This window comes from Mustelus asterias, chromosome 14 (genome assembly GCF_964213995.1).
Source record: "Mustelus asterias chromosome 14, sMusAst1.hap1.1, whole genome shotgun sequence".
Lineage (NCBI taxonomy): Eukaryota > Metazoa > Chordata > Chondrichthyes > Carcharhiniformes > Triakidae > Mustelus > Mustelus asterias.
In genome coordinates, this window is record NC_135814.1 from 54,959,584 (window position 1) to 54,974,971 (window position 15,388).

General features: G+C 40.7%; 2 protein-coding genes across 4 annotated transcripts in view; both read left to right on the forward strand.

Annotated features, from left to right (window-relative positions):
* The window catches only part of rapgef4a (Rap guanine nucleotide exchange factor 4a), a 284,780-nt gene extending 278,331 nt beyond the window's left edge, over positions 1–6,449 (forward strand). For both annotated transcript variants that reach the window (XM_078228399.1, XM_078228400.1), the window contains 2 exons: positions 2,993–3,047; positions 4,937–6,449. In XM_078228399.1, the coding sequence (XP_078084525.1) occupies positions 2,993–3,047; positions 4,937–5,064 (183 nt within the window). In that variant the 3' untranslated portion in view covers positions 5,065–6,449. The remainder of the gene's footprint in view (positions 1–2,992; positions 3,048–4,936) is intronic.
* Positions 6,450–14,155: 7,706 nt separating this feature from the next.
* LOC144503682 (mitogen-activated protein kinase kinase kinase 20-like) overlaps positions 14,156–15,388 on the forward strand; it is a 74,835-nt gene continuing 73,602 nt past the window's right edge. The window contains exons 1-2 of one of the 2 annotated variants that reach the window (XM_078228403.1): positions 14,156–14,285; positions 15,183–15,363. In XM_078228403.1, the coding sequence (XP_078084529.1) occupies positions 15,205–15,363 (159 nt within the window). In that variant the 5' untranslated portion in view covers positions 14,156–14,285; positions 15,183–15,204. The other variant, XM_078228404.1, reaches the window with a different exon arrangement.

The following is a 15,388-nucleotide window of genomic DNA, read 5'->3' on the forward strand; positions in this document are numbered from 1 at the left end:
ACTGCTATCAGCAGCTATGATGGCAGCAGTCTGAACTTACATGGCTTCATTCTGAGCTTCCACTGCAGCACCAGATTTTGCATGGTTTCTGCTCCTGCTGTAATGAAAGCTGGGACAATGATAATCTTCACCCCAGAGTACTTATGGAAGTGGCCCTGGATATAGTAGATCCATTGGTGGTTATTTTCCAAAATTCTTTGGACTCTGGAATAGTTCCTCCAGATTGGAGGGTAGCTAATGTAAGCCCGCTATTCAAAAAGAGAGATAGCGAGAAAACAGGGAACTATAGACCACTGAGCCTAACATCAGTACTGTGGAAGTTGCTAGAGTCTATTATCAAGGATTTCATAACTCGACATTTGAAAGGCAGTGGTATAATCAGACAAAGTCAGCATAGATTTACAAAAGGGAAATCATGCTTGATGAATCTATTGGAATTTTTTGAGGATGTAACTAGTAGAGTTGACCAAGGAGAACCAGTGGATGTGGTTTATTTAGACTTTCAGAAGGCTTTCAACAAGGTCTCTCATAACCATGTAACTTTGTAAAGTTAAAGCACATGGGATTGTGGGTAATGTCTTGAGATGGATAGAAAGCTGATTAGCAGATAGGAAGCAAAGAGTTGGTACAACAAAGAGTTGGTCTTTTTCTGATTGGCAGTCAGTGACGAGTGGGATTCCGCAGGGATCTGTGCTAGGACCCCAACTGTTCACATTATATATTAATGGTTTGGAAGAGGGAACTAAATGTATTATCTCCAAATTTGCAGATGATACAAAGTTGGGTGGGAGGGTGAGCTGTTGCAGAGGAGCTGCAGAGCTTCAGCGTGATTTGGACAGGCTGAGTGGGCATCTGCATGGCAGATGCAATATAATGTGATAAATGTGAAGTTGTCCACTTTGGTAGCAATAATAAGACAGTTTATTACTTGAATGGGTGTAAATTGATAGAGGTGGATACATAACGAGACCTTGGAGTCCTCGTGCATCAGTCGCTGAAAGTAAGCGCGTAGGTACAGCAGGCAGTAAAGAAGGCAAGTGGTATGTTGGCCTTCATAGCAAGAGGATTTGAGTATAGGGATAAGGATGTTTTGCTGCAATTATATAGGGCGTTGGTGAGGTCACACCTGGAATATTGTGTGCAGTTTGGTGTCCTTATCTGAGGAAGGACTAGGCTGATTCCTGGGATGGCAGGGCTGTCACATAGAACATAGAACATAGAACAGTACAGCACAGAACAGGCCCTTCGGCCCACGATGTTGTGCCGAGCTTTATCTGAAACCAAGATCAAGCTATCCCACTCCCTATCATCCTGGTGTGCTCCATGTGCCTATCCAATAACCGCTTAAATGTTTCTAAAGTGTCTGACTCCACTATCACTGCAGGCAGTCCATTCCACACCCCAACCACTCTCTGCGTAAAGAACCTACCTCTGATATCCGTCCTGTATCTCCCACCACGAACCCTATAGTTATGCCCCCTTGTAATAGCTCCATCCACCCGAGGAAATGGTCTTTGAACGTTCACTCTATCTATCCCCTTCATCATTTTATACACCTCTATTAAGTCTCCCCTCAGCCTCCTCCGCTCCAGAGAGAACAGCCCTAGCTCCCTCAACCTTTCCTCATATGACCTACCCTCCAAACCAGGCAGCATCCTGGTAAATCTCCTCTGCACTCTTTCCAGCGCTTCCACATCCTTCTTATAGTGAGGTGACCAGAACTGCACACAATATTCCAAATGTGGTCTCACCAAGGTCCTGTACAGTTGCAGCATAACCCCACGGCTCTTAAACTCCAACCCCCTGTTAATAAAAGCTAACACACTATAGGCCTTCTTCACAGCTCTATCCACTTGACTGGCAACCTTTAGAGATCTGTGGATATGGACTCCAAGATCTCTCTGTTCCTCCACAGTCTTCAGAACCCTACCTTTGACCCTGTAATCCACATTTAAATTTGTCCTACCAAAATGAATCACCTCACATTTATCAGGGTTAAACTCCATTTGCCATTTTTCAGCCCAGCTTTGCATCCTATCTATGTCTCTTTGCAGCCTACAACAGCCCTCCACCTCATCCACTACTCCACCAATCTTGGTGTCAGCAGCAAATTTACTGATCCACCCTTCAGCCCCCTCCTCTAAGTCATTAATAAAAATCACAAAGAGCAGAGGACCAAGCACTGATCCCTGCGGCACACCGCTAGCAACCTGCCTCCAATCCGAAAATTTTCCATCGACCACCACCCTCTGTCTTCGATCAGATAGCCAGTTACCTATCCAATCGGCCAACTTTCCCTCTATCCCACACCTCCTCACTTTCATCATAAGCCGACCATGGGGGACCTTATCAAACGCCTTACTAAAATCCATGTATATGACATCAACTGCCCTACCTTCATCAACACACTTAGTTACCTCCTCAAAAAATTCTATCAAATTTGTGAGGCACGACTTGCCCTTCACGAATCCGTGCTGACTATCTCGGATTAATCCGCATCTTTCTAAATGGTCGTAAATCCCATCCCTAAGGACCCTTTCCATCAATTTACCAAACACCGAAGTAAGACTAACCGGTCTATAATTACCAGGGTCATTTCTATTCCCTTTCTTAAACAGAGGAACAACATTCGCCATTCTCCAGTCCTCTGGCACCATCCCCGTGGACAGCGAGGACCCAAAGATCAACGCCACGTGAGGAGTGCAGCCACCGTGCATTCGCGCTTGATTGCACATAGCTATCATGTAAATAGCAGGTAGCACAAAGTGGAAGCAGCAGAAGTTTTCAAACTGCTGACATTGGAAAGAATGTAAGCAGGTTTGTTGCACATCGCAAACCCTTGCTCATTTTCAGGTTCTGTCGAATTTTGCCCCCCATTCCAACACGTTTCTTTTCATTAGTTTTTAGGGATGAGCATCAATAGGTCCATTGACTTAATAAAATTTCTATGCTTCAGTTTGGTTGACTTTAATCTTTTTTATTTTTGTTTCAGCATATGATTGGTAACACAGTACGGACAGTGAGGCACTGCAGAAGTCAGCCTTTCAGTAAGTTAGTAATGTGTGAATATGAGATGAATGCCAGGTATTTGCAGATTACCTTATAGCTTCTACTTAAACTTCTGTCTGAGGATTCCCTGAGCAATCTAGATGTTGATGGATCCAAACTCATAAAAACATAGTAATATATAAACGTTACTAAAATTGTTTGCATTCAACCTGGTGGTGACCAGGAAGCTTAATCAGCGAGCAGTCTTAATGGATTCTGTATTTTGAGAAGAGGACAGGCTACTGTTGATGGAGCAGACTCAGTGGGTCGAATGGCTCTTACATCTTATGGTCTTGTGGTATACTGCTGCTCCATTCCTGAAGAACTTTACAAGTTAATTTAACAGGCAGCAAATGCAAATTAACCCAACTCAGCAAACTGTCTATTTCCTAATTTGACCTTGGGGTGAACTTGACAATCCTGTCTGTACACAAAAATTATTTCCTTGTTGATGAAGGATGCCTTATGAGTTCACTATCTTTAATGATTTCTTGTATATGATTCAGCAAATGAATGCCATATCCTCCTTGTAGTATCTTTGAAGGAGTGATGACCATCAAGGGCAGTAACAACAGAACTATTTACTAACTATAATAACAATGAAAGAGAGTGAGAATGATGAGACCAATTGTTTCGACTCCAAGTCCCAAACTGCCAGGGATAGCCCATGTTAAACCCTACGATTCACACGCTTTGGCCCGATTGGCATGTAACCTCGCCCCTTAAAGGGCTCACTACTGAACTCTTCAATATATTCTTCATGTAGCTTAATGACTCAGGGAGTTTTACCAAGATGGAATGCTCACAATTCCCCAAATAAAATGCATTTTGGTCCAGTTATGAACTTGTTAGTTTCAGCTTATTTAAATGCTTTTCAGTTCCTAATGTAGCTTGATGTATTTCTGTGGACAAGAATGCACTGGAGAATGACCCTAATGAACTATTTTTTTTAATGGGATAACTTTGGTTCCTTACTGAACTCCTACTAGTAAAATGATTGAGAACAAAATGGAGAAAGAAACAAAATCCTGTAAAACAGCATTTTGAATTTCTGCCCATTGACTTCTCTTTTGAAAGAATTAAAGAATGGCAACATTCTGGTTCCACTGTTTCATCTCCAGAGGAGTTCTAAATGCCCTGTCAAAAATGTTAACACTGATACTCAAGAGGCAATCTTCCATTTGCATCCACATCAGGCAAGTGATAGGAGACGCAATCAGACCCAATGACACCAGTAAGAGAGACAACCCATTTACCTGGCCAGGTCTCATTTCAATGCTTTCAGCAAAATTCCCTCGTTCAACAAGTACTGACTGGCAGCTCACCACTGACCGAGGGTTGGGGAAATCCAGTTCTACTCCATTGAGCGTTTAAAAAAGGGATGACCACTAAGCACACAGTGGCAGGTCGAAAAAAAAGCTGCATTGGGAATAAACAGCATGGTACTCTAATTTAATTATTTTTGAGTAGGAGTGCTGACCCATTGTTTTGAGATCTTTCAAAATTGAGTCATATGATCTCGGGCAGCCAGTAAGCAGTTCCTTTTTTTAAGACCTATTGCTCTCCTTTTCAGTCCGAATGGGGAGTTAGGCAGCTGCAATCTCCCCAGTTTGAGCAATTCCATTCTAGTGTCTTCATCTTCATTATTACAAGGAAGCACAGTTAGAGAGAAGCAAATATACTGTTTGTCTGCTTCTAATAATATCAATATTATTCCATGCACAATAAAACAGCTCAAAGATCTTTAGTGTGTCTAAATATGCAGGACTGGAAAAGTCTATCGTTCTTCATCTAATCAGTCCCAGAGATTAGAATGATCATATTTGAACTTTGCTAAACAACTGCTTTCATCAAAGCGCTTCAGCTAACAACATTTTTCTTTTATCAGATCCAGATTCGTCACTGGCAAACAAGAACCATCAGGATGTCCGTGCATATGTTCGACAGCTTAATGTAATTGACAATCAGAGGACTTTATCACAGCTGTCTCACAGGCTGGAGCCACGCCGAACCTAATGCATTTTCACTATTGCACTGCCATTAAAGAAAATATTTATTGTACTTCTGCACAACGGGCATTCTGCGGTTTGTAGTATTAAGAATAATTATTATTGAATCAGGGCAGCCTTGCAACTGCCTTCAACTCAGAGGAAGACCGTCTGAATTGGAATCAACTTTTAGCTCTGTTTACAGTTATTATATACTTGCCTCTTCCAAGATTTGGAATTCTTACTGTGTTTCGCAAAGACCAAAATATTACGTATTGGATGATTATAAAGAGAAAATAGGCTTTTCTTTTCTTTCAGATTCTTATGTGTAGAAGGCAGAAGACTTTGTACCAAGAATAGCTCTCTATGTATTTAAGCACACTGATGAAATGGTCCTCTAATCTGACAAACAAATTTACATTTGTTCAGATCCTACAAGCTGATTGTTTTGTTTTAAGATGATGGCACAAAATGTTTGATACTTTTACCAATTGATGCTTTTTAAAGGTATTTCTAAACTTTCCACATATTTAAACTGGAAAAACAGCACAAACTGCACAATATAAAATTGACGACGTATTCCAATATTTCTTGTAACTATTATTTTCAGTATTATCAGCAAGCTTTAGTTTTTTTTCATCCATATGCTATTGAATTGTGACCCAGTATAGGCATTTCCTGTTTGCTTGGAAGGTGCTTCCTTCAAAATCATAGCTGCTTGATGCAGCTCTCAACAGCATGACACAGGAACCTGCTGTTCTTGTCAGTACTACACCACTTTAATTAAGCAGTACCCAACTAACCACTGAACACCCCACTGACACAAGAGGTTTTTTTTCTTCACAGGGTGTTTTGTAACTTTTACTTTTGAAAAAAAATAGAATAAGATTTGTGTCCAGAATGCACCAGATTAAATTTGTGAAATTTCAATCCCTTCCACCCATCCCCCTGGGAACCATGTCCTCAAACAGCTAGAAATGTTATGAAATATCGTGTTACTATGACAGCATCACACTGTTTCAGAAATCTGTGGGAAAACCCTGAATGCTGATTATTTGTTATAACACTTAAGCAAGTGTAAATAGTAAAGAAAAATGCTTGCTTAATGCATTTGTCAGTGACAGTTTTATAACTGATACTGTGCCAAAAGTATTGCTTGTTTTATTTATTTCATTTTAATTAATTTATGTCTGTTTAAAGGTTGATCTACAAACTCTCACATTGAATTTACACTTTTGGTATAGAGTTCAAGTTTTCACTGCCTTGTAATCATTGTCTATAAATAACATTATAAAATGTACAGTAAATGTCTCTGATAGCACGAATAAAACAAACGTTGCATTGTACACAGTATGGTATGTTTCCCCAAGTCAAATAAAAATTAAGCTGTTTCTACAAAATGTAGCTGCTATATCTGGTTTTCTTGCAAATTGGTAATAAGCAGTTGCTCTGCCATTTATCAACACTGATTAAAATGTTAATTCAATTAAATACTATTACTCAGTACACAATAGGACTGATTTGCCTGTCCTGAATTTGTTTTATTTCATTAGTTCAGTGACAAATGGGGTAAAGATTAGAAATGTGAGCTCTTTGTCCCTTTTGCACATTTCTGGCTGGCCAGACATATCAGAAACATAGGAGCAGAAGCAGACCATTCGGCCCCTCGAGTCTGCTCAGCCATTTAACTAGATCATGGCTGATCTTCTGTCTCGACGCCATCTTCCCGCTCTATCCCTGTGCCACTTAATGACATTGGCATCTATTGGCCTCTGCTTTGTACATGTTTGATGACTGGGCCTCCGCAACCCTTTGGGGAATCCAAGAATCACCATCCTCTGAAACAAGTTCCATTATATGAAAATGACAATGGCACCATTATGATTTAATGGCTTATTTGGCTTCCAAAGGACCCCCAAATAAATGGGCATCCTGAAAACCTAGGTCTTGAGTAGCTGTAGTAACTAGAGGAAGTTTAAAGGTACAAAAAAGAAGACTATTTCAGCTGTTTTGAAACTATTCAATGTCCGATTTAACTTTTATTTTTCTGGCTGTGATAAGTGTTCGTCAGCTCTGGCCTCCATTTCCAACCAGACACACTGAAATACAGAATAATGGGGGTAGTGTAGAGTGGTATAGGAGAGGTGCTCCCCACAGCCACTTCTTGTAACATCACTGCTAGTTCATTAGTCATTCACTTGTCTACAGATTCAGGGTTGCTCATGGGGTTTCATTTCCCCTTACATCTGTGCTTTCTTAATTCCAGTCTCTTCATGACAAAATGGGCTAAAATACCGTTTGACATTTCTTAACATTTTCTCTCTCATTCTCCATTTCCTCCACCTTATTATGACATTTCCTTTTTGCCCTAAATTTCATTGACACACAATCTCCCATTCCTGCTGAATCCTGCCTGGATTAGTGAATAATTATGCAACTAGATGTGCACAAAAGTTTTAAGTGACACTAGAACCTTATCAGAAAATTGTACCAGCTTTTCGAAATGATATATCAGTGAATGAAAAACAGCCCCATAGTTCTAAAAGTAGTTTTATTTTCATTCAACCAAATTAGACTGCCTTTATATAATTTTTAAATTATTTTCCGAAACTTGACTCCGCCTTGCTTATTGTGGAATACAGACTGAAAACTGGCATTCACCAACAAGATCCTGGTGTTCAGGCTAGCTTTAGTGTCTGTTTAAATCTCATGCAATAGTCTGACACACAACTGCGAGAATCCTGAACGGAGTGGAAGCTGCTAACGTGGTGAGACTGAGTTAGCTAGAGAGGAGGAAGGCAGATTCTTATGCCCAACAGTGCCTGCAGAGCCCTAGAACAGTATGGTTGAGTCTCCAAATTCTAAGTTATATATCTAGATATCTAACTTAGGTGGGGGAGGGGGGTCAAACTGGGGTTCCGTTTGAAGGTAAACAACATCAGTTCAGACCAGTACCAGACATATACAAGCATTATTGGGTTTTCCTTCTGGATGATTGGCACTTAAATGTGACGAGCCTTCCCGAAAGAAGCAATGCGGGGTTTTCACTGGTGAGACAGGTGAGATCCCCGTTACCTACATTAAATTCTGTCCAATGTATTCTTCCCTCTGCACATGGTTGAACAGAAAGCAGCTGGCGCTAGTGTTGCTGTTGGTGTCGGTTTTGCTGCTCCTCTTATTCTTCATCAGCAGTGAAAGGTGTGACAGCATAGATTGCTCCCATGCAATGGTGAAGGTTGGCAGCAGGAAAATGCAGCTGAAGGCAAGTCAAGTGCAAGACAGGTGAAGTATTGAAAGCACAATGTGAGACCGAGTGTTGTGAGCAGCAACCTTCCTCCTGACCATGACTGCAACTATTCAGTGTCTTTGATCAAAAGCTTCCCAGCCTGCTGTTTCAGTGCACAGTTGTCAACCCAGTCACTATGATGAGATACTGATAGGTTCAGGAAATCAGTCCACTGGCTGTGTAAGTCAGAATCCTTGATTAAACACAAATTAATAACCTAGTTGAATATTTAAATTCTTTACCCAACAGCTGCACAGGGCTTCTTCACTCACTTTTAAAGTTTAGGTTTATTTATTAGAGTCACAAGTAGGTTTACATTAACATTGCAATGAAGTTACTGTGAAAATCCCCTAGTTGTCACATGCTAGTGCCTGTTCAGGCGCACTGAGGGAGAATTTATCATGGCCAATGCATCTAACCAACACGTCTTTCGGACTGTGGGAGGAAACCCATACAGACATAGGGAGACTGTGCAGACTCCGCATGGACAGTGACCCAAGCCGGAATCGAACCTGGGTCCCTGGTGCTGTGAAGCAACAGTGCTAACCATTGTGCCACCTAGGTGAAACTTGAAACAAGGTGGAATGGTGTCAGGATACCTACCCAATACCAGTTGAAGGGGTGTAACTCCCAGTCACTCCCCAAATCTGACTCTACTTCCCTATAGTAATTTTGTCCTTTGTGTTTAGTAGTGCTGAGAGCAGTTATAGCTAGTTAATTGGGTAACTCACTAGTTTCTCAACTGTAATGGAGCTTTACTCATCTGTTTTTCAGGAAGTATAAATAGAGAGGTTTCTCAGTGCTGTTTGGTATGCATTGAGTGCACAGAATGGCAAGCTGGGAGATGAGGGAGTTAGATGCAGAGGGAAACTATAAATCAATTAACACAAAGCTGGCAGGGTAGGTTATGTGTCATGGTTGTAGCCAATGGGAGCCCTTGGCTGTTAATGCAATCCATGTCAATCACCTCTGTGGTAAGTGTCTGCGGTCTGAGGAACTTTGGCCCAAAGTTATTGAGCTGAAGGCTGAGCTGCAAACATTATGATGCATCAGAGAGGGGGAAAATTACCTGGACTCTTTGATCCAGAAGGCAGTCACACCCCTTAAATTAGCATCATCTGATTTGATCAGTGATCAGGGACAGGAACGTCTGACTGAAACGGGCAGGAAAGGAGATGGAGAAGTTAGGATTCGAGAACCCTGAACCTTTACAATTGAGCAACAAGTTTGAGGTTCTTGCAGCTTGTATAGACAACTCTGGCTGCATGTGGATGAGCAGGCTGACCATGGCACCATAGTACAGGAAGCCATTCAAGTGGGGGGAGTAAAAAGGAATGTAATAGTAATGGGAGCTGAGAGTGAGAATCCAAAAGGCTGTGTTTCCTGTCTGGGTTTGGGACATCTGCTCAAGGCTGGAGAGGAACTTGCAGCAGGAGGGGGGAGGATCCAGTTGTCAGGGTCCATGTAGGTATCAATGACATAGATAAAACTAGGAAAGAGGTTCTGCATAGAGAATATGAAGAAGTAGGCACTAAATTAGAAAAAGAATTTCAAAGATAATCTCTGGATTATTACCAGAGCCACATGCAGATTGACATAGAATAAATAAAATTAGAGTGACAAATGCATGCCTCAAAGACTAGTAAGGACGAAATGGGTTCTGGTTTGTGAGGTCTTGGCATTAATATTGGAGAAAGTGGGGCTGTATCATTGGGACGGACTTCACCTGAGCTGTGCTGGGGACAATGTTCTACGGAGTCATATAACTAGGGAAACTGATAGGGCTTTAAATTAAATGAGAGAGGGAAGGGATCATTATAAAGGAAAATTGAGTAAATTAAAGGAGAAGGATCAGGCAATAATTCAAGGTAGCAATAAAGGTAATGATAATCAGTATGATAGGAAGGTTCAGTAATTGCAAAACTTAAGAGTATGCCAACAGATAGGGCCAGAGTTTATAAAAACAGTACAGAAACTGAATTAAGGGCTCTATTTTAGATCTTGTATTGTGCATTGAAAAAGAGCTGATTAACAATTTTGGAGTAAAGGAGCCTTTGGGAAAAAATGATCATAACATTACAGAATTTTACATGAAGTTTGAAAGTGATGAAATTCAACCAGAGACTAGGGTCTTAAATTTAAACAAAGGGAACTATGAGGGTATGAGGGGCAAATTGGCTGTGGTAGGTTGGGAAACTATGTTAAAAGATAAGATGGTAAACAGGTAATGGCTAACATTTAAAGAATTAATACATATTTTACAACAAAACTACATTCCTTTAATGAAGTGTATTCCAGCTGTGGCTAACTAAAGAAATAAAGGATTTTATTGGATCAAAGGAAAAGACATATATGCCATAATTCTTCTATTCCTGCCCACCGCAGGAATCGGAGCAGGTGAGGGGCGGACGATGGGAAGGTCCATTGACCTCGGGTGGGATTTTCCTCAAAACACACCAAAGAGCAAATTTTTAACTGGGCTTAACACAAACCACTGGGACACACAAGAACATATGAAATAGGAGCAGGAGTGGGCTACTTCCTTATTTCCCATTGTAAATTTTCCTGACTCCATTTAAAATGAACCCATGTTTGATATTGCTAATCATTTCCTTTTTTACATACTTATAGAAGCTTTTGCAGGTCATTTTTATGTTTCTCGCTAGGTTATTCTCTTAATCTATTTTCCCTTTCTTAGTCTTTTTCTTGATCTTACGTTGCAGAATTTAAATGCTCCTAATTCTCAGACTGCCATTTTGGTAACTTAATGGGTGGGATTTTACAGCCTCAGTCAGAAGAAGTCAGCATGGATTTACAGAAGGGATATCATGCTTGATGAATCTATTGGGTTTTTTTGAGGATGTAACTAGTAGAGTTGACCAAGGAGAACCAGTGGATGTGGTTTATTTAGACTTTCGGAAAGCTTTCAACAAGGTCTCACATAACAGACTACAATGTAAAGTTAAAGCACATGGGATTGCAGGTAACGTTTTAAGATGGAAAGAAAGCTGGTTAGCAGATGTGAAGCAAAGAATTGGCATAAATGGGTCTTTTTCTGATTGGCAGTCAGTGATTAGTGGAGTTCCGCAGGGATCTGTGCTCGGACCCCAACTGTTCACATTATATATTAATGATTTGGAAGAGGGAACTGAATGCATTAGCTCCAAATCTGCAGATGATACAAAGTTGGGTGGGAGGGTGAGCTGTGAGGAGGATGTAGAGATGCTTGTATGTGATTTGGTCAGGCTGAGTGCGTGGGCATATGCATGGAAGTTGCATTATAATATGGATAAATGTGAGGTTATCTTTTGGTAGCAATATTAGGAAGACAGATTATTACTTGAATGGGTGTAAATTCAACAAGACCTTGGTGTTCTCGTGCATCAGTCACTGAAAGTAAGCACACAGATACAATTGCTGCAATTGTACAGGACATTGGTGAGGCCACACCTGGAGTCAAGCTCTGTCTGGTGTTCCCCAAAGTGGGTCATCAGTCACCTCTTTCAAGGATACTCTTGATACAGCTGTGTATGGCTGACTACAATATGTCGCAGAGGTTTTGGCTGAGCACAGGAAAGAGACAACAGCATAAAAACTCAAAGCCAGTGGCTTGGGAGCCATTGAGAGAGCATGAGGATCGACTGACTGCAGTTTGAGATGCTGCTGGAGCACAGCACGAGTGGAGGCAACAAATTCCCAGGTTAATGTAAGCCGTCTCCTACATTGATTCTCAGTCATATTGAGATATGGTTCTGGAATGTCTCAGCAGGTATGTCAGCATCTGCGGAGAGAGAATAGAGCTAAAGTTTCAAATCTAGACATCCAGATTCGAAATTATGGTTCTGTTCTCTCTCCACAGATGGTGTCAGGCCTGCTGAGACTTTCCAGCATTTTCTGTTTTTGTTTCAGATTCCAGCAACTGTAGTAATTTGCTTTTATATTGTTTAGTCAGTTCTGTATTATGACACTACTGTACCTTTTAAGAAAGGTATTTTTAATCAGGTTCTCTGCAGTTATTAAGCAGGCAGTGAGCTGTCTGCTTAGAAGTATTTTTATTGCTGCTTAACTGGTTTAAATGGGGGTTTGTTTATTTTTACTCTAGGCCTAATGCAATGTCCAGGATTTTATTATGACCCTGAATTGTTGGAGGAAGAATGATTGACAGGTCAGGTGACAGGAGTCACCTTTCACTCTCAGCTTGGGCTGCTGTTTTAGTTAGAAGATGTTTTACTTCAGGCTGGATGCAGTGTTCTGTCTCTCTCCCCCTGGTGTTTTGGAAAGCTGTTCTGACCTCAAGCTTATCTGTGTGTGCGTCAAGAAAGCTGCAGAATCCAACAGCATCACATGAGCATTCTTGTTTTCTGTGTTAAACCTGTGGCAGTGATATGTTTATAGGGAGGTTTGTTTGGTTGGAACAGTCATTTAATTGTTCAGGTTTATACAATATCATGGTTGCTGTTTTCCTTGTTTATAATTGGTAAAAGTTATTGCTAATTTTCTATGTGTTAACTGTATTCTTAAACTGTGTTTGATAAAAGCTCCCTAGTGACTCATTTGAATCATACGTGAAGTGAAGCATCTCAAGCTCACCCTAGCCAAATTCAAAGTGCAAAACTTATGATCCAGGCAGACTTCACAAAATACCACGGAGTTTCTGACCTGAATTACAACAATATACATAACACCAACCTTTCCATTAATCTACGTTCACGTTTTATTAAAATAGGAAAAGGTATGCATGAGTGCTTGACCCTTTCATTGCAATAATACCATTATTTCATCAAATCAATCAATAAAGTTAGGAGAGTAATCCTGAGCAATTCCTTATTACTATATTAGAAATATATCTTCATTGTTTAACCTTACAACTACCATTTATTTTATTCCCCCTTAATTTGCTCTCTGCTACAATGAAGGAAAAACTCCAATTTAAGCCACATTTTGTCACTGTGACTTCTCTTTCTAAATACCATTCTGCAAATTTCCACTTTATTCATTATGAACCTAATGTTTTTTCCTATAGAAAGTATTGCGGCATTAAGCAGAGAAATATAAAATTTTGAGGCTAAGGTTGGAACTTCTGTTGTCTGATTTTCTTTCAGTTGACTGTGTATCTACATAGCAGCATTTTTCCATGTACCATTATTTATTCTTGCATCAAACTCCTGGAAAATATTTGAACATTGAAGTAAGTTGTCTCTCATTACCAATTAACAGAGTTCTTTCTTGTGGTTATAGGTACTGTTCAGGATATTTTCTTGGTGGCCTTAGGCAAGATAAACCCAATTACTTCAAAGTATGTTTTGGACATATATTTAAGTTAGTGAAAGGAATTTTAGAAAGATTGGGTTGGGGTGAGGGATGCTATTCACCCAAGGTTTCTGATATCTCCACCCACCAGAGAATACATGATGTATTAAATAATGTTCACTCTGAATCTCCCGCCAATCTATATAATTGGATTTTAGATAATCCCTAATCGTTTATAAACCTTTCACTCAAATTTTGATAGATGAATAACTAACTTGTCTTTTTTTGACTAACCAATTAAACAATGAATAGCTTGTCGAGGAAGGCAATGGAAGCAATTACATTGGGATTATTTAAAATCTAATTACATAGAAAGGCGGGAGACTCTGAGAGTGAACTTTATTTTATAGATACATGGTGTATTCTCTGTTTGGTGGGTGGAGATATCAGAAACCTTGGGGAAATAGTGTCCCTTACTCTAGCTGATGGACATTAAAAGCTCCTTGACCATATTACATGTGCAAACCTCAGTTTCAAGCAGCCGCCGCTGAGGCAGGGTGAGTGGTTATGCTGCTGGCTGCCTGCAGGAGGTGCTGGCTGAGGCTCTGCGGGAGGGAGGCTCCTGCTCAGCTGGTTGGCGGCGCTCCTGCTTCCCGCTCCAACTCATTGCTGCAGCTCATTCCCATCGGAGGCCGGGGCGAGTGCAGCAGGAGGTAAGACATGTCCCGGTTATGATCATGTTGTTGTTGTGTGTGTTTTAAGCGCCGGAGGAGGATTGGTGTCTGTAAATATGTCTGAAGTGATTGACTAGACTCAGCTTTGTGTCGCTGGAAGTCCATGTGAACTTCACTGGAGTTGGGGATGTTTTTTTTCCCTAACTTCACTCTGGGAACATTAACCAGGACACTCACGTCATGAGTTTCGGCAAAACCACCTCCCATTTCCCAGAAGTAAAATTGTTTTTATACTTCAGGGAGTAACCGCAAGTTTCACTGAAGCGGCTCATCCGTTTTAGGAAGTCTGTGCTGTCATGTGTGTGTGTTTTTAATGTTATTGTCTGAATTTTAAGTGAGAGGGTTGTTTGGGGCGGGCGGGGGGTTCTCTGCCCACTTGCTGTGTCCCCAGAGTGGGATCATTCTGTGAGAAGTGATCACAAGGGCAGGGGGTTTGCGTGCCTGACATTCCTGAGGCATGATCCAGTCTCCAGGCTGACAGCCTTTACCCAGCAGGATCAGTGTGCCCACCGATTACAACAGGCTGCAAAAACAAGAAGCTGCATTTACATAGCGCCTTCTCAGGCTTTGGGACGAACCAAAGCGCTTTGCAGTCAATGAGGTACTTTTTTTTGAAGTCGACACTGTTACAGTGCAGGAAGATGACAAGTTTAACATAGAATAGGATACTAGCACACATCTCTGGTCGCCATCCTAATCATATAATCATTAAAACTTTTTTTTGTTAGTCATGCACAAAGTTTGCTGTTTCTGGTGTTTTATTTTCTGCATTTTAAGATGTTAACTTGCTGTGTTGGAACTGATCAGTTATAGTTCTAGGTGTGCTGATTTCAATGGCATTTTCTTTAAGTGATTATTTATTTTAATGTTTTTCAGATTTTGAAATTGTCAGTATGCAATGTTGTCCTTCAGTCCATCGTTTTTGCAAATCAAATTTGATGATTTGCAATTTCATGAAAACTGTGGTGGAGGGAGTTTTGGCAGTGTCTACCGAGCAACATGGTTATCCCAGGACAAGGAGGTGGCTGTCAAGAAATTGTTAAAAATAGAAAAAGAGGTAAGGCTTAAACATTGTTTTGTAG